The sequence below is a fragment of the Felis catus genome, chromosome A1 (genome assembly GCF_018350175.1).
Source record: "Felis catus isolate Fca126 chromosome A1, F.catus_Fca126_mat1.0, whole genome shotgun sequence".
Taxonomy (NCBI): domain Eukaryota; kingdom Metazoa; phylum Chordata; class Mammalia; order Carnivora; family Felidae; genus Felis; species Felis catus.
In genome coordinates this window covers 117121037-117148463 of record NC_058368.1, presented here as the reverse complement: position 1 = coordinate 117148463, position 27427 = coordinate 117121037, and the positions used below count along the sequence as shown (strand labels likewise).

Below are 27427 nucleotides of genomic sequence, written 5' to 3'. Positions count from 1 at the left end.
TTAAAAGAAACTCACCAGATGGGAGGTTGACTCACTGGATTTGCAAAGTGGAAATAAGGCCCCGGATGAATCACCACAAAGTATGTCTTGCTCTGAACTCAATTGCTCATTGCACTTTAGAAAATTAAACTCTGTCTTTCCCGTATGCGCAACGCACAAATTGTAGGAATAAGGCAAAGTCCCTTCACTGTAGTTGGGAGGAATCACAGGTCCTGATTTTTCACAGAGACTGTACTGAAAGCAGCCGCAGGTGGTGGGGCTGGAGGAGCGACGAAGGTGCAAGGCTATGGCCAGAGTCATTGCCGTGAGGAAAAGCACTGAGATCAAGGCCAAAGCCACCACCAAGTAAAACTGCAGCTCGGCCTGGGGGTCAGAGGGCTCCGGGCGGTCGCTGACATCCGGCAGTACTTCTTGGAGGCTGTCGGCGAAAACCAGGTGCAGCGTCACGGTGGCAGAGAGGGGCGGCTGTCCCCCGTCCCGCACGGCGACCAGCAGGCGCTGGCGGGCCGCGTCTCTGTCGCCCAAAGCACGCGCAGTGCGCACCTCGCCCGTGCGCAGCCCCAGGCTGAAGAGTCCGGGCTCGCTGGCCTGCAGCACGTGGTACGACAGCCACGCATTGTGTCCCGAGTCGGCGTCCACCGCCACCACCTTGGTGACCAGGTAGCCGGGCTGCGCGGCGCGCGGCACCGTGTCGAAGAGCGCCGAGCCGTCGGGCCCCAGCGCCGGGTACAGCACCCTAGGCGCGTTGTCGTTGCGGTCGCCCACCAACACGCGCAGGCTCACGTTGGCGCTGAGCGCGGGCGAGCCCTGGTCGCGGGCCTGCACCGTCAGCTCGAAGGCGCGCAGCTGCTCGTGGTCGAAGGCGCGCTGCGCGAACACTACGCCGCTCTGCGCGCTCACGGACACGTAGGACGCCAGCGCCCGCGGCTCCAGGTCGCTGGCCACGATGGAGTAGGAGACGTGGCCGTTGGGTCCCAGGTCGGGGTCGGAGGCGCTGACTTGGGCGATAGAGGCTCCAGGAGGATTGTTCTCAACCACGTGGACCACGTAAGAAGGCTGTGGGAAAACCGGCGCGTTGTCATTGACATCGCCAACGTGCAGGGTGACGCTGGAGCTTGAGGAAAGGGGCGGTTTTCCCCTGTCGGTGGCTGTGATAGTAATATTGTACTCAGGGGTCTGCTCACGGTCTAGAACTCCATCTGTCACTAATTTATAGGTGTTTATAGAAGAAGAGAGTATTTTAAACGGAACATCACCTTCTAATTTACAAGTAACTTCTCCGTTGTATCCAGAATCCTTGTCACGGATTTTAATCAAAGCAACGTGTGTTCCCAGCTTGGTGTCCTCCATAATAAGATCCGGTAGAGACTGGATTACCACTTCTGGGAAATTGTCATTTATGTCCTGGACCTCTATCTCGACGGTACATTGGGCAATCATTCCTCCACCATCCCTTGCTTCCAAAACTATGGAATATTCTTTGACTTCCTCAAAATCTAACATATTTAGAATAGTAATTTCCCCCGTGTTAGAATTCAGGTCAAACTGGGTGATCTGGCCTGCTTCAGTGAAAGAGAAGGTGATCTGGGCATTGACACCTTCATCCTGATCGGTGGCCATCACTCGAAGCACAGTGGTGCCAGGAAGCACATTTTCCGGAAGGCCCACCCTGTATAGTTCTTGGCTGAACACTGGAGGGTTATCATTGGCATCAGTCACTAGGACCTGTATCTGGGCAGTACTACTTAGGGATGGATTCCCTCCGTCCAACGCAGTCAAGGTCAACTGGTAGGATTTCTGCTCTTCCCGGTCTAAAGGCATCTTTAGTACCAACTCAGGGTATTTACTACCATCTAATTTCTCTTTATTCACGAGTGAGAAATGATCATTCGGATTGAGCTGGTAATTCCGTAATGAGTTGGTACCAATATCTGCATCATGGGCAGATCCTAAAATAAATCGTGCCCCAGGGTTTGTGGACTCACTTATTTGCAGCTCAAAAGAAGTTTGCGTGAATTTTGGTGTGTGGTCATTAATATCTTCGATGTCCACACTCACGTGATAAAAGTTCAACGGATTTTCAGCAACAGCCTCAAATTCCAGAGCACAGGCTGGCTTCTTCCCACAAATCTGCTCCCGGTCTAGCCTGCCGCTCACAAGTAGCTCCCCGCTCTTGGCGCTCACAGTGAAGTAAGGTTTTTCCGAACTGATGCGCAGTTGCCGACTCGGTAACTCATGGACGCTGAGTCCCAAATCCTTGGCGAGGTTCCCCACCACCGAGCCCTCGGGCATTTCTTCGGGAATCCGATAGCGGATCTGCTCTGAGAGCGCCGGGCAGAACAAAGACAGCAGGAAGGGAAAGAGCACTGGCCGCCTCTCAGCCCAGCCCCTTTCCCCAGCGCCGCTCCCCATCCCTTTTGCTCCCCTCAGGTTGCTCACCGGCCTGGAGACGCCGGATTACAAATAATCTCTGTGCTGCAGATGTCCGGAGCTCCGAACAGGCTATATTTCCAGCGTGAGGGTCGGGGTTCCCTCTTTTCCAGAGGAGGAAGTTGTGTAAAGGCTCGAGCTAGAGAGCCTGATACAGGGAAAGTGCGCTGCGGCTGCGCGAGAAGATGGCCAGTGCCCAAGCTCTGCACTTTGGCCAACAGCGGCGCCCACAGTCCGCACTGGGAAACTGCAGCCCCTGCTGCTTCAGTTTAACCAGTTACAATAATCACAATCCAGCGCCTAAATGAACAAATTATTTTTATATGTTCATATATTTAATGACGATTAATTTGCACTATTAACTACATAGTTATCCCAAATTTCCAGGGTTTAGGGTAATCAACATGTTGACATGCATCTCAAATCCGCACTGTAATAGAAAGATTACTATAACACATACTTGGCCTAAATGATCTCAGAATACAGTAATTTTGAATAGTAATATGAGTAAAGTTTTATCCTTCTTTCCTTATTCCCGTTTTTCCTGATTTCATTAGTTTTTGGGTACCTCCATGCTGATTCATTTCAATTTTTCAGAAAGTATCAGTAATGCTGAAATTGTCTTTAAAAGGGCACAATTTATATTTACCTCTAAACCCTCTTCTTTCAAAATAGTTTCAGCAATTTCTTTATAGTAGTATCATATGACCTACATGTCACCCATTTAAGAAAATGACAGCTGGGAAAACATTAGCCTATTCCTCCTTTGCATTGCACAATTATTTTCCTGGTTATAAAATATAACATCAACCTTGAAAGTTAGCAGGGAAATATAGTTTGACTTGCAACATAAGGTCACTAACCGTGGTCTACTGCAGTGAGGTTCTGGCTCCCACTTCTGTGCTTAAATTGAACATCACATGATGAGCTCAATTGATAAAATAATCCCTAGGATATTCAATTGCAGTAGCATACTGAGTTTAGGTCACTTTCCTTTCTTGAAAAATATTTTTAAGTATCTAATGAATTTGGGGATATTCTTTTTCAAAATACCTGATAATCATATTTCTGCCTCACCAAGTATCAGTTATTGTCTTCTCAAGTGATTGTATATCTGAACACTGCAAAATATATGAAACATACTTCCACACTATTGCACAGCCCAATTTATGCAAAATACCACCAAACACAATACTGTGCTAGAAAAAAGTCCTTTTATTTAACACCCAAAAGGTTACTATACCCAGGAAGAGTTAGCCTATCCCCCTCCTTTCTATTGAAGAATTATTTTCCTGGTTACAAAATGTAACATCAATCTTCAAAGTTACAAAGGGAATAATATTTTGCATAGTTCCTAGTAAACAAGTAGGTCCAAGTAAACAAAATTACTTGTCATCAACCCCTTCTAGTTGCTAATCAACTGATGTACTGAGCTTTAGTAAAATGTTACATAATGAATATAAATGTAGTTAACCCCAGATTGGGTTATTTCTAACTGAATTTTTTTTAGCATATCCAATAAGTTGAATCAACTTCTGGTCTTGAGTATACAAAATTGTTGTTTCATAAAGCAAGCATCCCCAATCTCCCACTAGGAGAGCCCATAAACACACTTCACATGGCTGTACTGCTAACACAGTACAATGAAATTTTGTCTTAAAACATATATATGCTTATTTCACAAGTGCAACTTGAAATGACACTTTATTCGATGTCATATTTTATTGGTTTCAGGCAATAACCTTTAGTGTGGCATTAGATCCCTATCTCTCATTGATATAGGTCTTAGTGACGCTTGACACACACATTCCATTCTTTAGGCATCAGTCTAACCTTCTACCAGGATATAACTTTAATAGATGATTATGCTTTAAAATGTTAGGAAGCAAAATAACACCTCACACTTGTCAGAATGGCTAAAATCAAAAACACAAGGACTGACAAATGTTGGTGAGGATGTGGAGAAAAAGTAACCCTCCTGGATTGTTGGTGGGAATGCAAACTGGTGCAGCCACTGTGAAAAACAAGTTGGAGGTTCCTCAAAAAGTTAAAAATATAACTAAGATATTATCCAGTAATGGTGCCACTGGGGTATTTACCCTCAAGATACAAAAATACAGGGGTACCTGTGTGGCTCAGTTGGCTGACCAGCAGACTCTTGATTTTGGCTCAGGTCATGATCTCGCGGTTCATGGGATCCAGCGCCCGTCGGGCTCTGTGCTCACAACACAAAGTCTGCTTGGGATTCTCTCCCTCTTCTCTCCCCCACCCCCACACACGCACACTCTCTCAAAATAAATATTTTTTAAAAATATACAAAACCACTAATCCAAAGGGATGCACATACCCCAATATTTGCAGCAGCATTATTTAAACTAGCTAAACTATGGAAATAGTCCAAGTATCCATTGATGAATGGATAAAGAAAATTTATATATATATACACATATACACATACACATACATACATATCCATATCCACACACACACACACACACACACACACACACACAGACACACACACTGGAATATTATTCAGCCACAAAAAAAATGAAATCTTGTCATTTGCGATGACATGGATGGAGCTCAAGAGTATAATGCTAAGTGAAATAAGTCTGTCAGAGAAAGACAAATACCATATGATTTCACTCATATGGGAATTTAAGAAATGAAACAAATAAGCAAGGGGAAAGTGAGAGACAGAGAGAAGCCAAGAAACCGATTCTTAATTATTGAGAATAAACTGGTGGTTATCAGAGGGGAGGTGGGTGAGGGGAATGGGTGAAATAGGTGATAGGTTAAGTAGTGGATTTGTCATGATGACCACTGGGTGATGTACAGAATTGCTGAATCACTATATCGTACACCTGAAACTAACACTGTATATTAACTATACTGGAGTTAAAATTTTTAAATATGTCAGGAAGCAACTGAGATTTTCAAAGTCATAAAGTTGAGGTATATGGAGGCAGAAGGTCTTCAAGAACCTTTCCTAGATCTAATCTAAAAAGAATCCTGACAAGGTGTATGAGCTGTATTTTCCTCTTGCTAACCCAATGCAATGAAAAACATGTAACAATTTATTCTCATTTATAAAACACATGAATTGAGAACACTGAAGGGAAAATACATGGAAGGTATAAAAATGTGACAGTCCACTTATTCACAGTCTTGTATAGGCTTTCACTAAGGAAATGACACCAAAACCTATGTCAATAAGTGTTCTATGTTAAATAAATCGGTTAACTTGCTTTTGCCTCTTACATTTTTAAAACATTTGTTTCACAATACAGTAAAGAAAATTACACAAAATATAATTCCTCAAGGATGTAAAGATAAACGTATTAGTGAACTCACCTGAATATTTTCTGCTTCGTCCTTACATCCATGAAAATCTATAGATGTTAATGAGGGATCTTTTTTCTCACAGCTCTCCAGACTGAGGAGCATGTCTGCATAGTTGGGCTGGGGGAAGATCAAGTGACTCTCCCTGGAGTCCGCGGTGAGGGAGACCTCGTGGGAATACGTCTTCAGGAAAGCCCGCACGCCATCCACGCCCACAAAGCGCGAGGCTGGCACGCCAGCCAATCCAACCCCCGCAGCCTGGAGCAGACGGGACGAATGCCAGCGCCTCAGCCTGAGTCCCAGCAGCACGATCACAAAGGCAAGGAAGACGCAGGAGACTGCGGCCACCGCCACCACCAGGTACAGCGTGAGACCTGAGGCATCAGGGTCAGCTGGGGGCTCGAGACTGCCCAGATCGGCCAGGACGTCTGGAATGCTGTCGGCCACCGCCACGGTGAGCGTGACGGTGGCCGAGAGAGGGGGTTGGCCGTGGTCTTGCACTGCCACCACTAGGCTCTGCTTGAGCGCATCTCTGTCCTGCAGGGCCCGCGCTGTGCGCACCTCGCCCGTGTGCAGCCCCACCGCGAAAAGCCCTGGCTCGCTGGCCTTGAGCAGACGGTAGGACAACCAGGCGTTCTGGCCAGAGTCTCTATCCACCGCCACCACCTTGGTTACCAGGTAGCCGGGCTCTGCCGATCGGGGTGCCAGCTCCACGCCTGTGGAACCGTCGGTGGGGAGGGCGGGGTACAGGATCTCCGGTGTGTTGTCATTCTGGTCAAGAATGAATATACTCAAGGACACATTGCTGCTAAGCGGTGGGTCTCCGCTGTCCTGCGCAGTCACTCTCAGTTGCAGGTCACGGAATTGCTCATAGTCGAAGGAATGCAAGGCATATAGGACACCAGTGTCAGAGTTGATGGACACATAGGAGGATAGGGGTGCCCCCCGGAGCGTGTCTTCAGACAGGGAGTAAGTGACTTGGGCATTCTCATGGCTGTCCGGGTCATGTGCAGTCACAGAGAAGATGGAGGCACCTCTGGGGTTGTTTTCAGGGATGTAGACAGAATAGGAGGAGTGGGGGAAGGCAGGTGGGTTGTCGTTGGTATCTGCCACATTCACTGAGATGTGAGTTTCCATGGACAAGGGTGGGGTTCCACCATCTGTGGCTTTCAGTGTGATGTTATACACAGGGAGTTTTTCCCGGTCTAGGTTTTTCGCTGTCACCAACCTATAATAATTGTCTACTGATCTTTCTAATTTAAAAGGCAGATTTTCTGAAATAGTGCAGGTCACCTCACCATTCTTGCCGGAATCTCGATCTTGAAGGTAGAAAAGAGCAATTACTGTTCCAGGAGGAGTGTCTTCAGGGATTGAGTTGCTTACAGATGTTAGAGTCACTTCTGGGGCATTGTCATTCACATCTAAAATTGTGATAATTACTTTAGCCCTTGTCATGCTACCAGGACCATCCTGAGCCTGAACTTCCATTTCATAGTAGCTGGACTCTTCATAATCTAGGCCTTCTGAAGTTGATAATTCTCCTGTATGAGGGTTCAGTTGGAATATCTGTAGAATTTTTTGAGTTATTTTCCGGAAAGAATATGTCACTTCCCCATTGACTCCCTCATCCAGATCGACAGCGTGTACTGTGAGCAATCTTGTGCCCACTGGTACGTTCTCAGGGACAGTTACTTGGTACTGAGGCAAAGAGAAGACTGGCACGTGATCATTCACATCCACCACAGTTACCTGGATGCGGGCGGTTTCCGATCGGGGTGGGTCACCGCCGTCAGAGGCTGTAAGAAGTAGGTGGTGAACAGCCTCTTCCTCTCTATCCAGCACCCTTTCCAGCACTAATTCTGGATATTTAGCTCCATCATCTCCAGTCTGCACAACCAGGGAGAAGTGACGATTGGGACTGAGCTGGTAGCTCTGGAGCGAGTTCGTGCCCACATCTGGATCCCTAGCCTCATTTAAGGGAAACCGCACCCCAGGAGCTGTGTTCTCCATTATTTTTACAGTCATTTCTTCTGTCAAGAATCTAGGAGAATTGTCATTAACATCTATTATTTCCACTTCTATAGGGTAAAGACTCATTTTATCCATCAGGATGTTAAAGTTCACCAGGCACCGTGCACTCTGAGCGCAGAGCTCCTCCCGGTCTATTCTGCCTGCAGTGACCAAGCTGCCGCTTCGCGGATTCAGAGCGAAAAGCTGTGTCCTACCTCTGGAGACGATGCGGATTCCGTGCTCTGCCAGTTCCCGGGGCTCCAGGCCCAGATCCTTAGCGATATTACCCACAAAAGACCCTGTGTCTGTTTCCTCCGGCAAAGAGTAGAAAATATGTCCTGCCCAAGCTTCTCTCCGGGTCCCCAGGAGGATGGAGAGCAGGATGAATCCTCTGTAGTCTCGACCCCTCTTCAGAGTCGCCATTGTTGTCCTGCTGATCTTGTTAGACACTGGACTATCTCCTTTTGCGCTTATGGATGCCAGTGTGTCAGCGTGGAATCCTTTGTATTCATAAGAGAAGCCCGGAATTTAGTATAATAGAGACCGGAGTTTGATGCAGCTTGGAAGAGAATTTGTCTCAATCTGATGTTTCTTTGTACTGTAAAATCTCGGTGGCTCTGGCAGATCTTATTGCACCACTTTCCCCGTGGTTGGTGAACAGCGGCGCTCAGAGTCCTTACTAAGTTACTGCACCATATTGAAGCAAGATAACTGATTTTTCAGAAAGTTGTTTTATCCTTCAAAATCCTTCCATTTATATGTCTTCAATCTATATATCTAACTTAAAAATACATTCCAGTTAAATGAAATAATGCAACAATGCTTATGATGGATGCTTATAAATTCAAGATAATTACATTTTTTTTCTCTTTTGCATTGCAACTTTGAAATGATGTTGGGTGCTACCTCAGACTTCACTGAACATGGAGTAAAAGTAGTGTTTTCAGGTAAAAAAAAGTACAACTTATTTTGAAAAGGTGTGTGTATGTATACATAAGAAAGATGCTATGTAGAAATCGTTTTCATCAGTATAATAAATTTAAGTTAATTCATTAATATTGAACACATACTATGTTCTAGACACTACCACGTAAGACTCAGTCAAAATTTTCTTTAAGATACAGACAGGTCATTTAATTAAGTTTTTGTTTGGAAGGAACCTTAGAGATGATTTAGTCCAATACCTTCATTTTAATGATTTTAAAAATAAGAGGAAATTACCTTGCCCTTGATTATATATATAATAGTATACGTTGGAATACAAATATCATCACTTCCAGTGTTTTGAGCAGAAAAAAGAAAACCATTTGCCTTGGCTGATGCTTTATGCTCAAAAAGTGCCATTAGAGATGAGGCGAGAACCCAAGCAGTAACAGTCAGCTATAGACGAAATTTTGTACAGAAGGCAGGAATTTGCAGAGATTCTACTAGCTGTGGAGTGTTAAAGTGGATGTTGACTGCTTCTCTTCATTATGCAATTCAAATAATCTTCCTACTCTAGATGATTATTCTAGAATAATTGAAAAAAGATGGGCCTCCAGATACCCTTTGAGCATACAAACAGAACTGTCCTGAGAAGATCATTAGAGGTACCAATTTTTCCACTGATGTTAAGTAAAACTGAATTGTTGATGGCTCAGTTCTTCTCAGCTTATAGAAATAAAGTTCCTTCCACATAGTTGCAAGAGAAAAGAGAGTTACCTGTTCTGAAATGAAGACCTGGCAAGAAATAACCCTACTTCATGGGGCACCTGGATGGCTCAGTTGGAAGAGCGTGCAATTCTTGATTTTGAGATTGTGAGTTCAGGCCCCATGTTAGGTTTAGAGATTACTTATATAAATAAACTTTTTAAAAAAGAAATAACCTTGCTTTGTAAATTATTTTAAGCCATAGGGGAGTAGATAGCAGCACCAGGAAGAGAAATGAAAAGTAGCACTGAAAATGCTTGACTTAGTTGCTGGAGATTTCCTAACTACGTAATCTATTTCTGCTCTCTGATGGCACTGGTCCAAAATATAGGCAATGCTTTGAATGAAATGCTGTTTTAATCTATCAAAATAATTTACAGCCATGTTTGTTTTCACCAAGTAGACAGAATAACTTTTTGTTCAAAGGAGCCAATATGAGTATTACAGATTAGTTCCATAAATAGGAGTTAATACTATTTGTTTAGTAGTAATTTTGAACTTCTTATTGACGTAAGCAAAGTCATTAAAGATCATGAGTACTTGCAGACATTTTTAAACAAAACTTTTATGTCTGAATATTATGGCTGCCAATGTTGTGATCTTTTTTCTACCTAACACTTCAAAAATCATAGTGCCATCTCACATTTCTTTCTTATTCTACTATTTTTAAAAAGTCTCAGTTAACTTATTACTTCTGGATACCTTATTTGGAACTAAATAAGTAAGATCTAGATGAATAAGATTATGAACATACTCTGAACATAAAGCATACTTTAGGGAATAACTGGCTTTATATCTCTAGTAACCAATTTTTCTAAGTTACTCTACAACATAAATTTAAATATTAAAGATCTCTACTAGACCAATGAGTTACATTAAATATAACATAGGCTTACCATATAAAACTGAAATAAGTTTATAGTTTTAAAGGAAGTATGTTATTATTGATTGAGTTATTAGGAAGAATGGACCTTCATCTGTTTACTTGCATAAAAAATTCTATGGAAAAAATTGTATGGAAAGCCTAATTGACTTCCTAGGCATCGAGTTATTCATCGTCTCTCCTTTCTTTATGGAACTTTTTTTCTATTGAGAAAACATTGTTTGGAGTTCTGTTTAGATTTACATTCCCAGGCAAACATGTAGGTATTTTCCATTTCTCTCTGAGATTTTTACTTCTTCCCATTGACAACTGTCACCTCAACAGAAGTTTCATCAGATGGGTGGTTTTCAAAGATGATAAACTAGCCCAATAATTTGGTAGGTTTTCTTCCTGATGCTTCAAAATTCAGTACTTAAAATTTCAGACTGCCTATCTTATTAATATGATCTGTATTGTATATAGGTCTGAGAACCTCAGTTAGTCAGAATTTAGCAAATTCCATGACTGCTAGGATTTAACACTTGGTCAGTCCACATGAATGAGTATTATTGAGAGTAGAATCTGATAGTTTTTCTCAATAAAATATTTTATTTATTTAAATGAAATGGTCATAGGTAATTCAGGTAAGAGAATGAAATAATGAAACAAACCATCCTACTATCCCATTAGTGAGTGAACAGATAAGACGAATAAAATAAACCTGCCTACTATCCATAAAACCCAGTTAAGTGAACTTTGCTTACAACAATGCAGGTTTAAGATGTAATTTATTTTTATTTTTTCAAGATGTAGCTTAAATCATCCAGAATTGGTGCTATAAAAAACATGTACACTCTCAGATCATATCAAACAAATCTTAATACTTGTATGAGATAATCTGACTCCCATGACCAATACCCAAGATTCAAGTTGTTTAAAATTATTTACTATTAAATTCCTAATAAAACCATCAAATAATTATATCACAAATGTCCAAGAAAATCATATTTGAAAATGTGTATGTTTTGTATGTCTGGAATCTCTTAGTCATATACATTTGGAATCTTGAAATAAATAATTCTAAAATAATCTCTGAGATGTAAATACCACAATACTGATTTGGGAAAACATAGAATGCATTTAGCATCTAATTTAAAGCCATCAACTCAACATTATATTAAAATTTTTTTTACGTTTATTTATTTTTGAGAAACAGAGAGAGACAGAGCACAAGTGGGGGAGGGGCAGAGATAGAAGGAGACACGGAATCCGAAGCAGGCTCCAGGCTCCGAGCTGTCAGCACAGAGCCCAATGCGATTCAGGGCTTGAACTCACAAACTGCGAGATCATGACCTGAGCCGAAGTCAGATGCTTAACCGACTGAGCCACGCAGGTGCCCCAATATTATCTCAGAGATGATTGGGGCACCTGGGTGTTTCACTTGGTTAAGCATCCAACTTCAGCTTAGGTCATGATCTCACAGTTGGTGGGCTTAAGGACCACATCAGGCTGCGCTGATAACTCAGAGCCTGGAGCCTGCTTCAGATTCTGTGTTTCCCTTGCTCTCTCCCCTTCACCCCCTTGTGCACACACACTCTCTCTCTCTGAAAAAGAAATAAATAAACATTAAAAAAAAAAGACTGACAATTTCCGGTTACAAAGGAAGATTCTCATTTATTTCAACATATCTTTTCAATTATTTATGTTAAATGTGAATACCCAATTTAGAAGCATAAGTGGCCAATCTATTGCATTATCAGATCATAGAATCCTCCAGCTCAGGATTGGAAAATACCTTGACTATTATGTATGTCAACAACTCGTCCAATTATATTATCCCCTGTATTCTATTAATTCCAGGGCCAACAGCTTACTTTTGAAAGGAGCTAATAATAGAACCTGTTACCTCCTAGGCAATCCATTTTCCATTAGAACAACTTCAACAACTCAAAACCTTGCTTTTTTCTACTCATCAAACCACAATTTCATTCACACCTTTGGGCCATGATGAATGAGACTAATTCTTCTAATGACAGCTCTCCTTTCCTTAAATATTTGGATAGAGTTTCTATGTGACAGAAACCTTATTTTATGTGGGTTAAATATGCTAAATTATTTAAATTCTTATTTGAACACTATCAATCCTTCATTCTCCCATTCAATATTCAATTCTCTAATTTTTAGAGATACATCCTTGTAAGTGGACACTAATAAGCATAGTTAGAAATTCATTTCGGGAGTGCATGGGTGGCTCATTTGATTAAGCATCTGGCTTCATCTGGGATCATGATCTCCTGTTTCATGAGTTCCATCCCTGCATCAGGCTCTCTGCTGTCAGCACAGAGCCTGCTTGGGATCTTCTGTCTCCCTCTCTCTCTGCCCCTCCACTGCTTGTGCACAATAGTGCACTCTCTCTCCTCTCTCTCTCAAAAATAAACATTAAAAATTATTTTAAAAATTCATTTGCACTCTTAAGTACTATCAAGCACACAGATTGCAGAAGACATTATAGTAGGCATACAGCATCAGATGCTTACATTTGTTAACATGTTAACAATCACAATTATAATACTGGTGATGTCAACAAATACTTGTTCACTATACTACTTTATAGTTGAAAAAAACTTTAATTATTTTGTTATATTTTCTCAGAATTTGTGTGAAGTAAAGAAGACAAGTCTTTTTAATTTAAATTTTACTTTAAAAACTATAGATATTGTGACTGGCCCGAGATGAATAACAAATAGTTCCAGGAATGTTATTCAGGCTAACACCAAAGATCGGGTCTTCTCTGCTACAGAGATCAATTACTTTTATCTTTCATAAAAATAATTTTTAATTCCTAAGTAGTAAAGGGGGAAAATATCTCTCACAAATCTCCATTATTTTAGAAAGCACGTGCTATTAATTAAAATCGGGGGAAACTGAGACCTTGATCTTAACAGAGGCTGCAATTCAGTTTTTTTTACATTAGAAAAAGAATCTCATGGGGCACCTGACTGGCTCAATTGATTGAGGGTCTCTGGATTTCACTCTGAATTTCAGCTCAGGTCATGATCCCAGGGTGGTGGATGGATCCCCACTTCAGGCTCTGCCAACCTGGGATATACTCTCTCTCTCTCTTACTCTCTCTCTCTCTCTCTCTCTCTCTCTCTCTCTCTGTCCCTCCCCTGCTCAAATACTTTCTCTCTCAAAATAAATTAAAAACATTTTGAAAAGAAAAAGAATCTCACAAATGTCACAAGGCAGGAACACACACACACACACACACACACACACACACACACACACACACACTCTAACAAAAGAAATGAACGAAACCCAAGGCAGAAAGAGCTTGCCAGCAGAAAGGTAAAGAAAAACTGCATCATACATTAAGATTTTTTCATGAAATTAGACGAAACTAAGATTTAATAGAGTTCAACTGATATTTTAAAAATTCTCAAAATTGACGCACTGCAAAGACTAAGAAAACTAAACACTGATCAAAGAAAATTTTAAACGTTCTTGTTCAAATAAAACCAATAAAAGGAATAACCTCACCTGAACAAGGGAGTCTTCCTCTTTACAAAAACCAGAATCTTCCTGAGTCAAAAGAGGCTCGCTTTTCCCACAGCTTTCTCCGCTGATAAGCGTGTCGGCATAGTTGGGCTGAGGGAAGATCACGTGACTCTCCCTGGAGTCCGCCCTGACCGAGACCTCCCGGGAGTAGGTCTGCAGAAAAGCGCGCACTCCGTCCACGCCCACAAAGCTCGAGGCGGGCACGCCCTCCAATCCAACCCCCGCAGCCTGGAGCAGACGGGACGAATGCCAGCGCCTCAGCCTGAGTCCCAGCAGCACGATCACAAAGGCAAGGAAGACGCAGGAAACTGCGGCCACCGCCACCACCAGGTACAGCGTGAGATCCGAATCATCAGGGTCGGCCGAGGGCCTGATGCTGCCCAGGTCAGTCAGGACGTCTGGAATGCTGTCGGCCACCGCCACGGTGAGCGTGACGGTGGCCGAGAGAGGGGGTTGGCCGTGGTCTTGCACTGCCACCACTAGGCTCTGCTTGAGCGCATCTCTGTCCTGCAGGGCCCGCGCTGTGCGCACCTCGCCCGTGTGCAGCCCCACCGCGAAAAGCCCTGGCTCGCTGGCCTTGAGCAGACGGTAGGACAACCAGGCGTTCTGGCCAGAGTCTCTATCCACCGCCACCACCTTGGTTACCAGGTAGCCGGGCTCTGCCGATCGGGGTGCCAGCTCCACGCCTGTGGAACCGTCGGTGGGGAGGGCGGGGTACAGGATCTCCGGTGTGTTGTCATTCTGGTCAAGAATGAATATACTCAAGGACACATTGCTGCTAAGCGGTGGGTCTCCGCTGTCCTGCGCAGTCACTCTCAGTTGCAGGTCACGGAATTGCTCATAGTCGAAGGAATGCAAGGCATATAGGACACCAGTGTCAGAGTTGATGGACACATAGGAGGATAGGGGTGCCCCCCGGAGCGTGTCTTCAGACAGGGAGTAAGTGACTTGGGCATTCTCATGGCTGTCCGGGTCATGTGCAGTCACAGAGAAGATGGAGGCACCTCTGGGGTTGTTTTCAGGGATGTAGACAGAATAGGAGGAGTGGGGGAAGGCAGGTGGGTTGTCGTTGATATCTGCCACATTTAGGTAAATAAGTGTTTCTGTAGACAGAGGTGGAATTCCTTTGTCTGTGACTGTTACAGTGATGTTGTACAAGGATACCTGTTCTCGATCTAGTACTGTATTGGTCACTAATCGATAATAATTGTCTACTGATTTTTCCAGTTCAAATGGCATACTTCTTGAGATGGAGCATGTTACCAGGCCATTCAGTCCAGAGTCTCTATCATATACTTGAAAAAGAGCGATTACTGTTCCTGGAGGCATACTTTCAGCAACTGATCTGCTTCCAGATGTAACTACCACTTCTGGTACATTATCATTTACATCTAAGATAGTTATTAAGACTTTTGCTCTGTCAAGTAGACCTGGCCTATCTCTGGCTTCAACATCCAGTTCATAAAAGCTTGAATCCTCATAGTCTAAATTTGCAGAGATCGAGATTTCTCCAGTGAAAACATTCAAGCAGAAAATCTTGGAGATCTTTTCTGTTACCCTCAGGAAGGAATACATTACTTCCGCATGGACTCCTTCATCCTGGTCAGTAGCATTTACCGACAAGACTGGTGTGCCTACTGGCAGGTTTTCAGGAACACTTACACGATAGACAGGCTGAGTAAATACTGGAGCGTTGTCATTCACGTCTAGGACAGTTACCAGAATTCGAGCAGTGCCTGAGCGGACAGGTTCACCGCCATCCACAGCAGTAAGGATGAGGTGGTAAACGGCATCTCCCTCCCGATCCAGGGCACTCTCAAGCACCAGCTCCGGGTATTTGGGCCTGTCAGCTTCACTCTGCACGTCCACTGAGAAGTGACTATTCTTGCTGAGTTTGAAGCCTTGAAGAGAGTTCATTCCCACATCCAGGTCATAGACCTCCATTAGTGGAAAACGAGAGGATGGGGGCGCGTTTTCCGGAATTTTCACTTCTAATTCTTCCCTAAAGAATCGGGGTGTGTTGTCATTAATGTCCAGTATTTCCACTTCTATGGGATAAAGATTCAGTTTATCCTCAATGAGGATGTTAAAACTCACCAGACACCGCGCGGTCTGGGCACAGAGCTCCTCCCGGTCTATTCTGTCTGCGGTGACCAAGTTGCCGCTTCGCGGGTTCAGAGAAAAGAGCTGCATCCTACCTCTGGAGACGATGCGGACTCCACGCTCCCCCAGCTCCTGGAGCTCTAGCCCCAGATCGTCAGCGATGTTTCCTACGAAGGAACCTTTGTCCAGCTCTTCAGGAATGGAATAACGGATCTGCCTGGCCCCGAGCCCCCCCAGAATCCCCAGCAGAATAACGAGTACCACTAATCCGCTCTGGTGCCGGCGCTTTTGCAGAGCTGCCATGACAGGCTCCTTATGGACTTCCTGGGGATTGTGAGTAGAGGGAGCAGGTTCACAATCACTTTTTTGTGCTTCTCTGAATTAGAAGCCAAGGTCCATAAACAAGTAGAGGTCAGATGCGAAGCGTTTTAGATTAGAATTTCTGCGCAGCTGGAGAGCTATGGTGTCTGATCTGCTTTGTGCTGGAGGATATTACTTGAGTTGTCATTACTTTCCTTGCCGGGATTAGTGAACAGCGACGCTTAGAGTCCTAACTTAATACTGCACCGTTTTTGTGAAACCATCATGCAAAGAATCTTATTTCTGCTAAATCTGCTTAGATGTCACTCATATTTCCCTCCCCAAGAAGAATAAAAGCGCATATTTTGAATAGTTTTATATATTCCCGGGAATTTACTACTCATTTTTTGGGGGGTCATGAGCTCTTAGGGCCTTGGAGAAAAGAAATAAGATTATGATTTTCTGTAAATTTGAATTCTATTCCACCATCATTTATATTTGTCCCATTTTCATTTTTTTAATGTTTCACATTTTTATTTAAATTCTGGTTAGTTACGATATAGTGTAATACTAGTTTTCAGGATAGATTTTAGTGATTCATCACTTACATGTAACACCCAGGGCACATCACAAGTGCCGTCCTTAATATCTAGCACCCATTTAGCCCATCCCCCCCCACTTCCCCTCCAGCAACCCTCAGTTTCTTCTCTATAGTTAAGAGTCTCTTTTATTTGTCCCATTTTCAATAAGGGCACCAACAACTACACATTTGGAACTAATTCACCTACTGCCAGTTACAAGTATTGCCACGTTTAGATGTCATCTATTTTATTAACACATAGATTAATAAATGCTCTAGCATAAGCAATATTTCTGTATACTTTTAAAATCAAGAAAAGGGGGGCAGTTGGCTGGCTCAATCAGAGTAGCCTGTGACTCTTGATATCCATGTCATGAATTTGAGCCCCACGTTGGGTGTAGGGATTACTTAAATGAATTTAAAAAAACTGTAAAAATAAAATAAAAACATAAAAAGGAAGTGAAAATATATTGCCTACAATGAGAAAACTTGTACTAATATATTATATACAAAACATAATTTAGGACTGACTGCATTGAAACTAAGTCAACCACTTAAGTGCCTATATTTGTGTTTAATTATATAAGGTTTCCCAATGACAGGGTGATGCTAATATATCAAAAATGTTTCATGATATGTGGTTTTAGATTTAACAAAAATTTCAAGACATCACAAGGCCACTTTATATGAAAGACTGCAACACAGATAAATGAACAAAAAAATTCTAACACCCCTCACACACAAACGATGCCCAGAAAAATCAATACAACACAATAAAATCAGGGTATAGTTAGCCTGTATACTTTTTATCTATAATCTAATTATACTTATAGAAATAAAAGGTTTTGACGTAACTCACCTGTTGCAAATTGACTGAATTAGAAGTCATTTTGTGATTATCATTATTGGCACTTTCAAACCAAGAGGCTTCATTACATAGAAGATCTTGTGATGGACCATTTTCAGGCTTTATACTGAGAAATTTAAACTCAGTCTCTGAGGAATGTGAGGCAGCACATAGATTGTAAGAATAAGGCAAAGTCCCTTCGCTAAAGTTGGCAATAACCCCAGATCCAGTCTTGGAGCAGACATCAGTCTTAAAGCAGCTCCAGGAGGAAGGGCGGGAGGAGCGTCGCAGACTCAGCGCAACCGCCAGAATCACTGCTAGGAGAAACAGCACTGAGATCAAGGCCAAGGCCACCACCAAGTAAAACTGCAGCTCGGCCTGGGGGTCAGAGGGCTCCGGACGGTCGCTGACATCCGGCAGCGCCTCTTGCAGGCTGTCTGCGAAAACCAGGAGCAACGTGACAGTTGCGGAAAGGGGCGGCTGTCCTCCATCCCGCACGGCAACCAGCAGGCGCTGGCGGGCCGCGTCCCTGTCGCCCAAAGCACGCGCAGTGCGCACCTCGCCCGTGCGCAGCCCCAGGCTGAAGAGTCCGGGCTCGCTGGCCTGCAGCACGTGGTACGACAGCCACGCATTGTGTCCCGAGTCGGCGTCCACCGCCACCACCTTGGTGACCAGGTAGCCGGGCTGCGCGGCGCGCGGCACCGTGTCGAAGAGCGCCGAGCCGTCGGGCCCCAGCGCCGGGTACAGCACCCTAGGCGCGTTGTCGTTGCGGTCGCCCACCAACACGCGCAGGCTCACGTTGGCGCTGAGCGCGGGCGAGCCCTGGTCGCGGGCCTGCACCGTCAGCTCGAAGGCGCGCAGCTGCTCGTGGTCGAAGGCGCGCTGCGCGAACACCACGCCGCTCTGCGCGCTCACGGACACGTAGGACGCCAGCGCCCGCGGCTCCAGGTCGCTGGCCACGATGGAGTAGGACACGCGGCCGTTGGGCCCCAGGTCAGGATCGGAGGCGCTGACTTGGAAAATAGAAGCTCCGGGCGGGTTGTTTTCTGCCACGTGGACCACGTAAGAGCCCTGGTGGAAAACAGGAGCATTGTCATTGACATCAGCAATGTTCAAGATGACACTTCTGTTGGAGGAGAGGGCTGGCCTTCCCCTGTCGGTGACTGTGATGGTAATGTTGTATTCCGGAGTCTGCTCTCGATCTAGGGCTCCATCTGTGACCAACTTGTATGTGTTTTTTGTATCTTGAACTATTTTAAATGGGAACTTTCCTTTTAGTTGGCAGAAAACTTCCCCATTAAATCCAGAATCGAGGTCATAGGTTTTGATCAGGGCAACAACAGTCCCCAACTCAGCATCTTCTAAAATATGTTTAGATTCAGAATCCACGGTTATCTCTGGTGTATTGTCGTTTTCATCCAAAATATCTATTTGTACTTTACAGTGTGCTGTGTGATGTCCACCATCCTTTGCTTCCACCCCAATTGTGTAGCTCGCTCTCTCTTCAAAGTCCAGTCCTCCGCCAGTGGTGACTTCCCCTGTTGTACTGTCCAGTTTGAACAGCTGTCTCACTGCCCTACCAATGTTGATGAAAGTGTAGGTGATCACAGCATTGACCCCTTCATCCAAGTCAGTGGCCATCACTCTTAGTACAGAGGAGCCCACAGGCAGGTTCTCTGGAACACTGACCCTGTAAATGTCCTGGGTGAACACTGGTGCATTATCATTTGCATCTGCCACAACCACCATGATCTGGGTAGTGCAGCTTCTGGCTGGGTCACCCCCATCCACAGCCGTGAGGACCAGGTGGTGGCGTGACTGCTCTTCCCTGTCCAGGGGAGTCTTCACTACCAGTTCTGGGTACCTACTGCCATCTGGGTTCTCCTTCTGGATCAAAGAGAAGTGTGGGTTGGGACTGAGGTAGTACTGCTGCAGGGAATTGACACCTACATCTGAATCTTGCGCAGGTTCCAGGGCAAAGGAGGCTCCGGTTACAGCCAGTTCACTGATTTCCAATTCAGTGATATTTTGGCTAAAGGTTGGTGGATTGTCATTGACATCCTGAATTACCACACTTACATGAAAGAAGTTCAAAGGCTTTTCGGCCACCAATTCGAATTCTAGAACACATGTCGACTTCTCGCCACAAATCTGCTCTCGGTCTATACGGTCACTAACAAGTAAGTCCCCATTCTCAGTACTCACTGTAAACAGTTTCTTCTGTGCACTAACACGCAGGTTTCGAGCAGGCAAATTTCCAACGCCAACCCCCAGATCCTTGGCGAGGTTTCCCACAAGCGAGCCCCTGGCCAGCTCCTCCGGAATAGTATAGAGGATCTGCTCCGAGATCACCGGGCAGAACAAAGACAGCAAAGAGAGAAACAGCATTTGTCTCCGCCCAGCCGGGCCCTTCAATCCCAAGTGATCGCTCATCCCGCTTTCAGCGCCTTTGCCTTCTGACTCTGAAGAGCTATGGTCGCTAAATTATCCCGAGAATTCTCCGAGCAGGAGCAACTCCTTGATTTGTCTTGGCAGGCGGGTTCTAACAAATATCTTAAGCGTCACAGAGCCAGAGGCAGAGTGTCCAATTCTCGCAGTTCCGCGGTGGGCTGGCGATTCCTTTGCGCCAGAAGCTGATACTTCGCTCAGTACTAGCCAACAGCGGCACCCCGCGTCTGGGCTGCAGAACTGCAGTAGTGGTTACTACATCAGCTCCAAGTAAGGAGTGGGTTAGAAGAAAATTCTACTGTGTCCTGATATAGATACTCATTTTTCTCATTTTACAAGGATTTTAACATTTTAAATATTCACTCTATCTTTGGTCTGGCTGTGATTTTATTTGAACCTGAGCTTTATCCATCTAAATCAAGTCATTTTTACTCCTCAAAGAGCAGAGGTAACTTGCTGAAGACATTGGCATCGTCGTGCTTTTCGTTTCCATTTTCATAAAATGGCTATAATAACATCTTCCCTGTGTTACTTAGTAAAATTGAAGACCAAATAAAATAATATGTAGAAAATGACACAAATGAAAGTAGTGGTGGTGCAGCAGAAAGTGTAATAGGAAAATTCTTGAAATATCAGCTTGATATGTATTGTTACTACTCCACTCTATTTTCTTTTTTTCTAACTTAAAAATGTTACAAATATCATAGCTTTTAGTTGTATCCTGTGTTTCACTTCCTTCTATATTATCATTGTCACCTTACCCCCCAAATAATTGATATGTAAGCAAAGAGACTGATTATTCTTATAAAACAGGAGTATGGTAAGAAGCAAGAAGAAACTCCTTGTTAATTTCCAAGTGTCTACTTTCAAATGACTAGGATTCAAAAACTATTCCTCTGATCTTATTTTTTCCACACTACTTTACCATTGTCTCTAATGGTACTGTTTCTTCTCAAGTAGCTTAGCAATGGTGAGTTATTCGAGTTTGGGGAGTGAAGTATGAGTCCTTATAATCACATATTCTAAAGAAAGTAATCTATGTCGTCCACTTTTTTTGGTCCCAAGGTTACTATCAGATCATCCCAACCCTTTGTTACTGACATTCTTGCCTTGTAAATAAGTATGTCAATTTTATGTTTCTGATAGGTCTTACAGGTTTAATTCCATTTCCAAACTAGAAATCTTCATAAAGAAACTTTTTTAAAACCTACACAATACATTGTCATTCTAAAACTTAACGGATGTGTAGCAATGCTGAACTCATAGTGGAATAGCATTAGACATCTTAAACTGTTCATTGTATTCAGGATTCTAGGCAGAAACTCATGGACATCTCTACTTCATACAAACATAAAAAACAGATTCGAGACTTTGCTCCAAAACATGACTGAACAATATGGTGTGAACACTTAAATTAGTATAGGACAGTTATCTTTTCAGAGCACATGTGAAACTAAAGATTCAAATATTTCAAAGAATATGGAGTATACACAGTACATACACTCAGAGTGTTGGATCAAGCATTTTGTTATATAAAGTCTATTGAAGTTTATAGAGGTTTACTCAGGACACATATCCAAAGTCTATAACATCTTCATTAAAATATAATGAAAAGAAAAAATAATATTTATTATCAAATATAATGAAAAAATGAGTTTTCTTGTAAGAGTGAATGGTATCAGTCTCCATCCTCCATCATACAGATTCTTGTTACTCTTTTGATGTATTTGCTGTTCAGTGAATCTGCACATTTTACACTGTGATCAGAATTGTCCATATAAAAATTAATTGGATGCCCTTCAAATAAATATTTAAAAAATAAAAATTAAGTAGTCATAGGTTCCCACATGTAACAATAAACCATTTGTTTGGTCAGGTAATGTAGCCTACTATCCCATTCGTAATATTTTATTGCCATTTCCCCTATTTATTCATACTTTGCAGCTGATAAAGTACAGTATTTGAAAAATTTAAAGAGAAGCATCTGAAAATCATCTTCAGTAAATCAGATATCAAAAATGAAAAGGGTAGTTCTTCTTTTTAAAAAAATTTTTGTTTAATGTTTATTCGTTTTTGAGAGAGACCGAGATAGAGTGGATGGGAGAGAGGCAGAGACAGGGAGACACAGAATCTGAAGCAGGTTTCAGGCTCTGAGCTGTCAGCACAGAGCCAGATGTGCGGCTTGAACCCATGAAATGGGAGATCATGACCTGAGCTGAAGTTGGAAGCTTAACCAACTGAGGCACCCAGGTGCCCCAAAAGGGTAGTTCTTCTTAAGCAACACACACTCATGAATTTTAATACCCAATGAAATACCCACATTTCATTAAGAAGGATTATTAATTTAAGATGAGCATGTGAATTTCAAAATTTTAAACAATTTTTATGTTGAATTGATTTTCCAAGTACAAATCTTAGAGTCCGGGGTGCCTGGGTGGCTCAGTCGGTTAAGTGTCTGACTCTTGATTTTGGCTCAGGTCATGATCTCACAGTCATGAGATCAAGCCCAGCATGTCTGGCTCCATGCTGGGCATGAAGCCTGCTTAATATTCTCTCCTCCTCTCCCTCTACCCTTCCCCTGCTCATGCTCTCTCTCTCTCTCTCGCTCAAAAAATAATAAATAATTTTAAAAACCACAAATCTTAGAGTCTAGTAATAAAGCAGAATTGTACTGACACTTGAATAAATGCAAACATTCAAGTAGATATTGATTCTAAAAAGTGAAGAGGTTATCTGTAACCAGATGATTCCAGGTGTAATGGCATATTAATGGTGTATTTAATGAATGTAGCAAAATATAATTCTTTGGAGATTTTAAACTGCATCAGAAAATAAAGTTCTAAGGCTCTTTCTCACTGATTTTTTTCTCTCAACAAATACACATGTCCAGTAATTACATAGATTAACCCAAAGTTTCCAGACTTGAGAATGCCACAGACTATAGATTTGATGTTTTTTATTTTTTTCATGTAGTTTTCTATATTCCTCCACTGATTTATGAAAATACTGTAAATTATTTCCTTACAGAAACAGTATACTAAAACTTCAATGCTGTACACTATTCTTCCAAAACATATTCACCATTGGTGTTTACATAAATATTCAAAAGAGAACATTACATGTAACAATTTGGACTAATCAAACAACTCTTCTTAATAGAAGAGTAACAATTCTGGGGCAGCTGGGTGGCTTAGTTGGTTCAGTATTTGACTCTTGACTTTGTCTCTGGTCATGGTCTCACAGTTTGTGAGTTAAAGCCCTGCATCGGGCTCTGCACTGAAAGCACGGAGCCTGCTTGGGATTCTCTCTATCCCTCTCCTCTGCACCTCCCCGCCTCTCAAAATAAATAAACATTAAAAAAAACATAACAGTTGTATAAGAAAGTCTTTGGGTAAAGCAATCATGTTTCATTTATTTTTAAGACTATGGATATCAGCTAGATTGTCTAGAAATTTCATGTATTGAAAAAAAAGACATTAAACCCAAAATATAATTTGAAAACAAATGAAGAGAGCATCATCAAATTAAATCAAGTCAATCTCTAAATAAAACATACAATGATTGATTATTTATATAATTAACCAACTTTGAATATGGCAGACAAATGATTGAGGAAACAAATGAAAAAAAAATGCTACAAGCAATGATACTGGAAAAAAAAACAAAACCTCACCTGTACAACTCCTAGCTCTTCGTTTACATTTATCTTCTCAGATATCAGAGGAGGCTCGCTTTTCCCACAGCTCTCCTGACTGATGAGTGTGTCTGCATAGTTGGGCTGGGGGAAGATCATGTGACTGTTCCGGGAGTCTGCTGTGAGGGAGACCTCGTGGGAATAAGTCTGCAGGAAAGCTCGCACCCCGTCCACACCCACAAAGTGCGAGGTGGGCATGCCAGCCAACCTGCTTCCTGATGCCTGGAGCTGACTTGAAGAGTGCCAGCGTCTCAGCCTGAGTGCCAGTAGCACGATGACAAAGGTGAGGAAGACACAGGAGACTACAGCCACTGCCACCACAAGGTACAGTGTGAGACTGGAGCCGTCAGCATAGGATGAGGGCTTGAGGCTGTCCAGGTCAGCCAGGACATCTGGGATACTGTCAGCTACAGCCACAGTGAGTGTGACAGTAGCTGAAAGAGGGGGCTGGCCATGATCCTGGACCACCACCACTAAGCTCTGCTTGAGCGCGTCTCTGTCCAGCAGGGCCCGTGCAGTGCGCACCTCACCCGTGTGTAGCCCCACCGTGAAAAGTCCTGGCTCGCTGACCTTGAGCAGGTGGTAGGACAGCCAGGCATTCTGGCCAGAGTCTCTGTCCACCGCCACCACCTTGGTCACTAGGTATCCGGGCTCTGCGGATCGGGGCGCCAGCTCCACACCAGTGGAGCCATCGGTGGGAATGCTGGGGTACAGGATTTCAGGGGCATTGTCATTCTGATCCACCACAAACAGGCTCAGTGACATGTTGCTACTAAGTGGAGGGTCTCCACTGTCACTGGCCATTACCCACAGCTGCAGATCTTTAACTTGCTCATAGTCAAAAGAGCCCAGAGCATACAGGATGCCTGTATTGGAGTTGATGAAGACATAGGTAGACAGAGACATTCCTTGAAACATACCCTCAGCCAGAGAGTAAGTGATCTTGGCGTTGTTGCCACTGTCAGGGTCATGTGCAGTCACAGATAAAATTGAGATGCCTCTGGGATTGTTTTCCAGGATGTAGGTGGAGTATGAGGTGTGAGGGAAGACGGGGGGGTTGTCATTGATGTCTGCCACATTCAGGGAGATGTGGCTTTCTGTAGACAGGGGTGGGTTTCCACTGTCAATGACAGTTATTGTGATGTTGTAATCTGAGATCTCTTCTCTGTCCAGGGCTTTCGTTGTCAATAAGTGATAATAATTATCAACTGACTTTTCCAATTTAAAGGGCAAGTTCCTGGGGATAGAACACACAATCTCACCATTCTCTCCAGAATCACCATCATGTACACTAAACAGTGCAATTACAGTTCCAGGAGGACAGTCTTCAGAGACGGAACTAGCAAGGGATGTGAGGATCACTTCTGGGACATTGTCATTCACATCCTGTACTGTCACCAATACCTTAGCACTGGCAAGAAGAGCACCTCCATCCTGAGCTACCACTTCCATGAGGTAGAATCTGGATTCCTCATAATCCAGTGATTGCAGAGTTGAGATTTCACCCAGGCTGGAATCAAGTTGGAAAGTCTCTGAAATCTTATCTTCTTCATTGCGAAAAGAGTATGTTAATTCCCCGTTTACTCCCTCATCTGGATCCGTGGCGGTTAGTGTAAGCAGCCGAGAGCCTACAGGTATGTTCTCTGGAACAGTCACTCTGTACTCAGATTGAGTGAAGAGAGGCGCATTATCATTTGCGTCGAGGACCACCACGTGTATGTGCATACTACTAGAGAGTATGGGGTCTCCACCATCTAAAGCTGTGAGAAGAAGGTCGTGGACAGCTACTTTCTCGCGGTCCAAGGGCCGTTCCAGTACCAGCTCCGGATATTTTTGTCCATCAGTTCCGCTTTTCTGCTCCAGAGAGAAGTGCATATTGGGGCTGAGCTTATAACTCTGGAGAGAGTTCATACTCACATCCGCGTCTCGAGCGAAAGGAAGCGCTAACCGAGTTCCCGTAGCCGCGTTTTCATTAACTTTTACTTTTACTTCCTCATCCCGGAAACGTGGAAAGTTATCATTAATATCTATTATTTCTATTTCTACTCCATAAATTTTCATGTTATTCTCAAGCAAGATGTTAAAACTCACCACACACCGTGCGCTCTGAGCACAGAGCTCCTCCCGGTCTATCCTGCCTGCGGTGACCAAACTGCCGCTTCGCGGGTTCAGAGAAAAGAGCCGCGTCCTACCTCTGGAGACGATGCGGACGCCACGCTCCGCCAGCTCCCGGGGCTCCAGACCCAGGTCCTTGGCGATGCTGCCCACGAAGGAGCCTTTGTCCAGCTCCTCCAGCACCGAGTAGCGGATCGGCCCGGCTCCAGCTCTCCATAACGTCTCCAGGAGCAGGAGGAGCAGAAGCGGCTCTATGCAGCCCCAACCCCTCAGTGTATCCGCCATTTTCTTCTCTCCGACCAGTTTCCTTAGTCCTAATTCCAGCCTGCTGTACCCTTATGTCTTTCAAGTCAAAGGAAACACATTACTTGACAGAAACGCGAGGCTTTCCCCCAAATTTCTCTGGTCTGTGTTTGTTTAGGGCGGAAGGAGCAGAGTCAGGTCGCCGTCAGCGGACAGCTTTTCCACTTTGGTGAACAGCGACGCTCAGAGTCCTAACCAGTTACTACACCAATTCTGTTTTTATTTCATAAATGTTTCATTATATTTTATTTCTAATAATTTTGCTGTATTCTTAACCTATTGACAAGTGACATTACTCATATCTAAGATTTAATTCTGAAATATCAAAGGACTTCCACAAACCTTGAGATCAATATAATTATTACATTTTTATTTCTTTAGAAAAGTTTTATTTAATGTGCCATTGAGTCTATGTCCTTTATTTACCTCTTACCTATACTGAGTCCATTAAATTAGGACATTAGAATTCTTAATTTTGTAGGCTTTAAAATTTCATCTTTTTATTAGGATATATTTATGAAAACGTACCTACTATGGATAAGAATGTCCAGGAAACAAACCTAGCTCTCATCGCACCATTGCATAAAGGCCTACTGATTCAAGCAAATTGTATTAGATGTTGTAAACAGAGAAAATAAAGGGTCCATTTTGCTACTTGAGGTCTTTAAGAAAGTTCCCAGACTTTCACACTAAGAGTTTGGCAGCTCCACTATATCAGACTAAGAGTCTGAGTTGGGTTAACTACACATTATTTATATTTCCCTATTATCATGTCTAAATTGGAGTTAAGGCATTTTACAGTGACAGACTCTTGGGGAAGTCAGTGTAGTGACTGAAGTAAAGGGCTTTCGTTCGTCACCTAGGCAGAAAAACATGTCCAGATCCTTAGTGAGCAGGCAAGTGCCCTTTCTATGTTGAGACGGATATTAAATGCTATCACCTTTACATGGTAGCAGGAAAAAAAGCCTCACGACTGAAAACAAAGGGACATTTCAGAGAGTCCACTGAGAAAAGCAATTTTTTCCCTAATGACACCTCCATAGGAAAAGAAACAACACGAAGAGATTTTATATCTATAATAAGAAAATTCAAAAAAGAAAGTTTTAGGTAAACAATGTGAGTATAATTTGCAAAATTTTT

At 43.3% G+C, this 27427-nt stretch overlaps 1 protein-coding gene and 2 long non-coding RNA genes across 18 annotated transcripts in view; 2 read left to right on the top strand and 1 right to left on the bottom strand.

The window, feature by feature from the left end:
• The window catches only part of LOC101100942 (protocadherin gamma-C4), a 175264-nt gene that overhangs the window by 106002 nt on the left and 41835 nt on the right, over window positions 1–27427 (bottom strand). The window contains exon 1 of one of the 15 annotated variants that reach the window (XM_023256156.2): window positions 23849–26269. The exons of 9 other annotated variants lie outside the window; for them this stretch is intronic. In XM_023256156.2, coding sequence (XP_023111924.1) covers window positions 23849–26269 — 2421 coding nt within the window. Of the gene's footprint in view, window positions 1–15; window positions 4877–5787; window positions 8209–13879; window positions 16973–17739; window positions 22252–23848; window positions 26270–27427 lie in introns of those variants that run through there. 5 more of the 15 variants (XM_045039857.1, XM_045039834.1, XM_019833476.3 and 2 more) reach the window with 5 other exon arrangements.
• Window positions 910–8356, top strand: LOC123380758. Of its 2 annotated transcripts, none has more exons than XR_006586912.1 (3): window positions 910–1047; window positions 5861–6135; window positions 7860–8356. It is a non-coding gene; the product is annotated as an uncharacterized LOC123380758 (long non-coding RNA). The 2 variants fall into 2 exon arrangements; XR_006586913.1 differs by having other exon boundaries at window positions 5861–6453.
• Window positions 19776–26678, top strand: LOC123380762. Its single transcript, XR_006586923.1, has 3 exons — window positions 19776–19907; window positions 23890–24152; window positions 25098–26678. It is a non-coding gene; the product is annotated as an uncharacterized LOC123380762 (long non-coding RNA).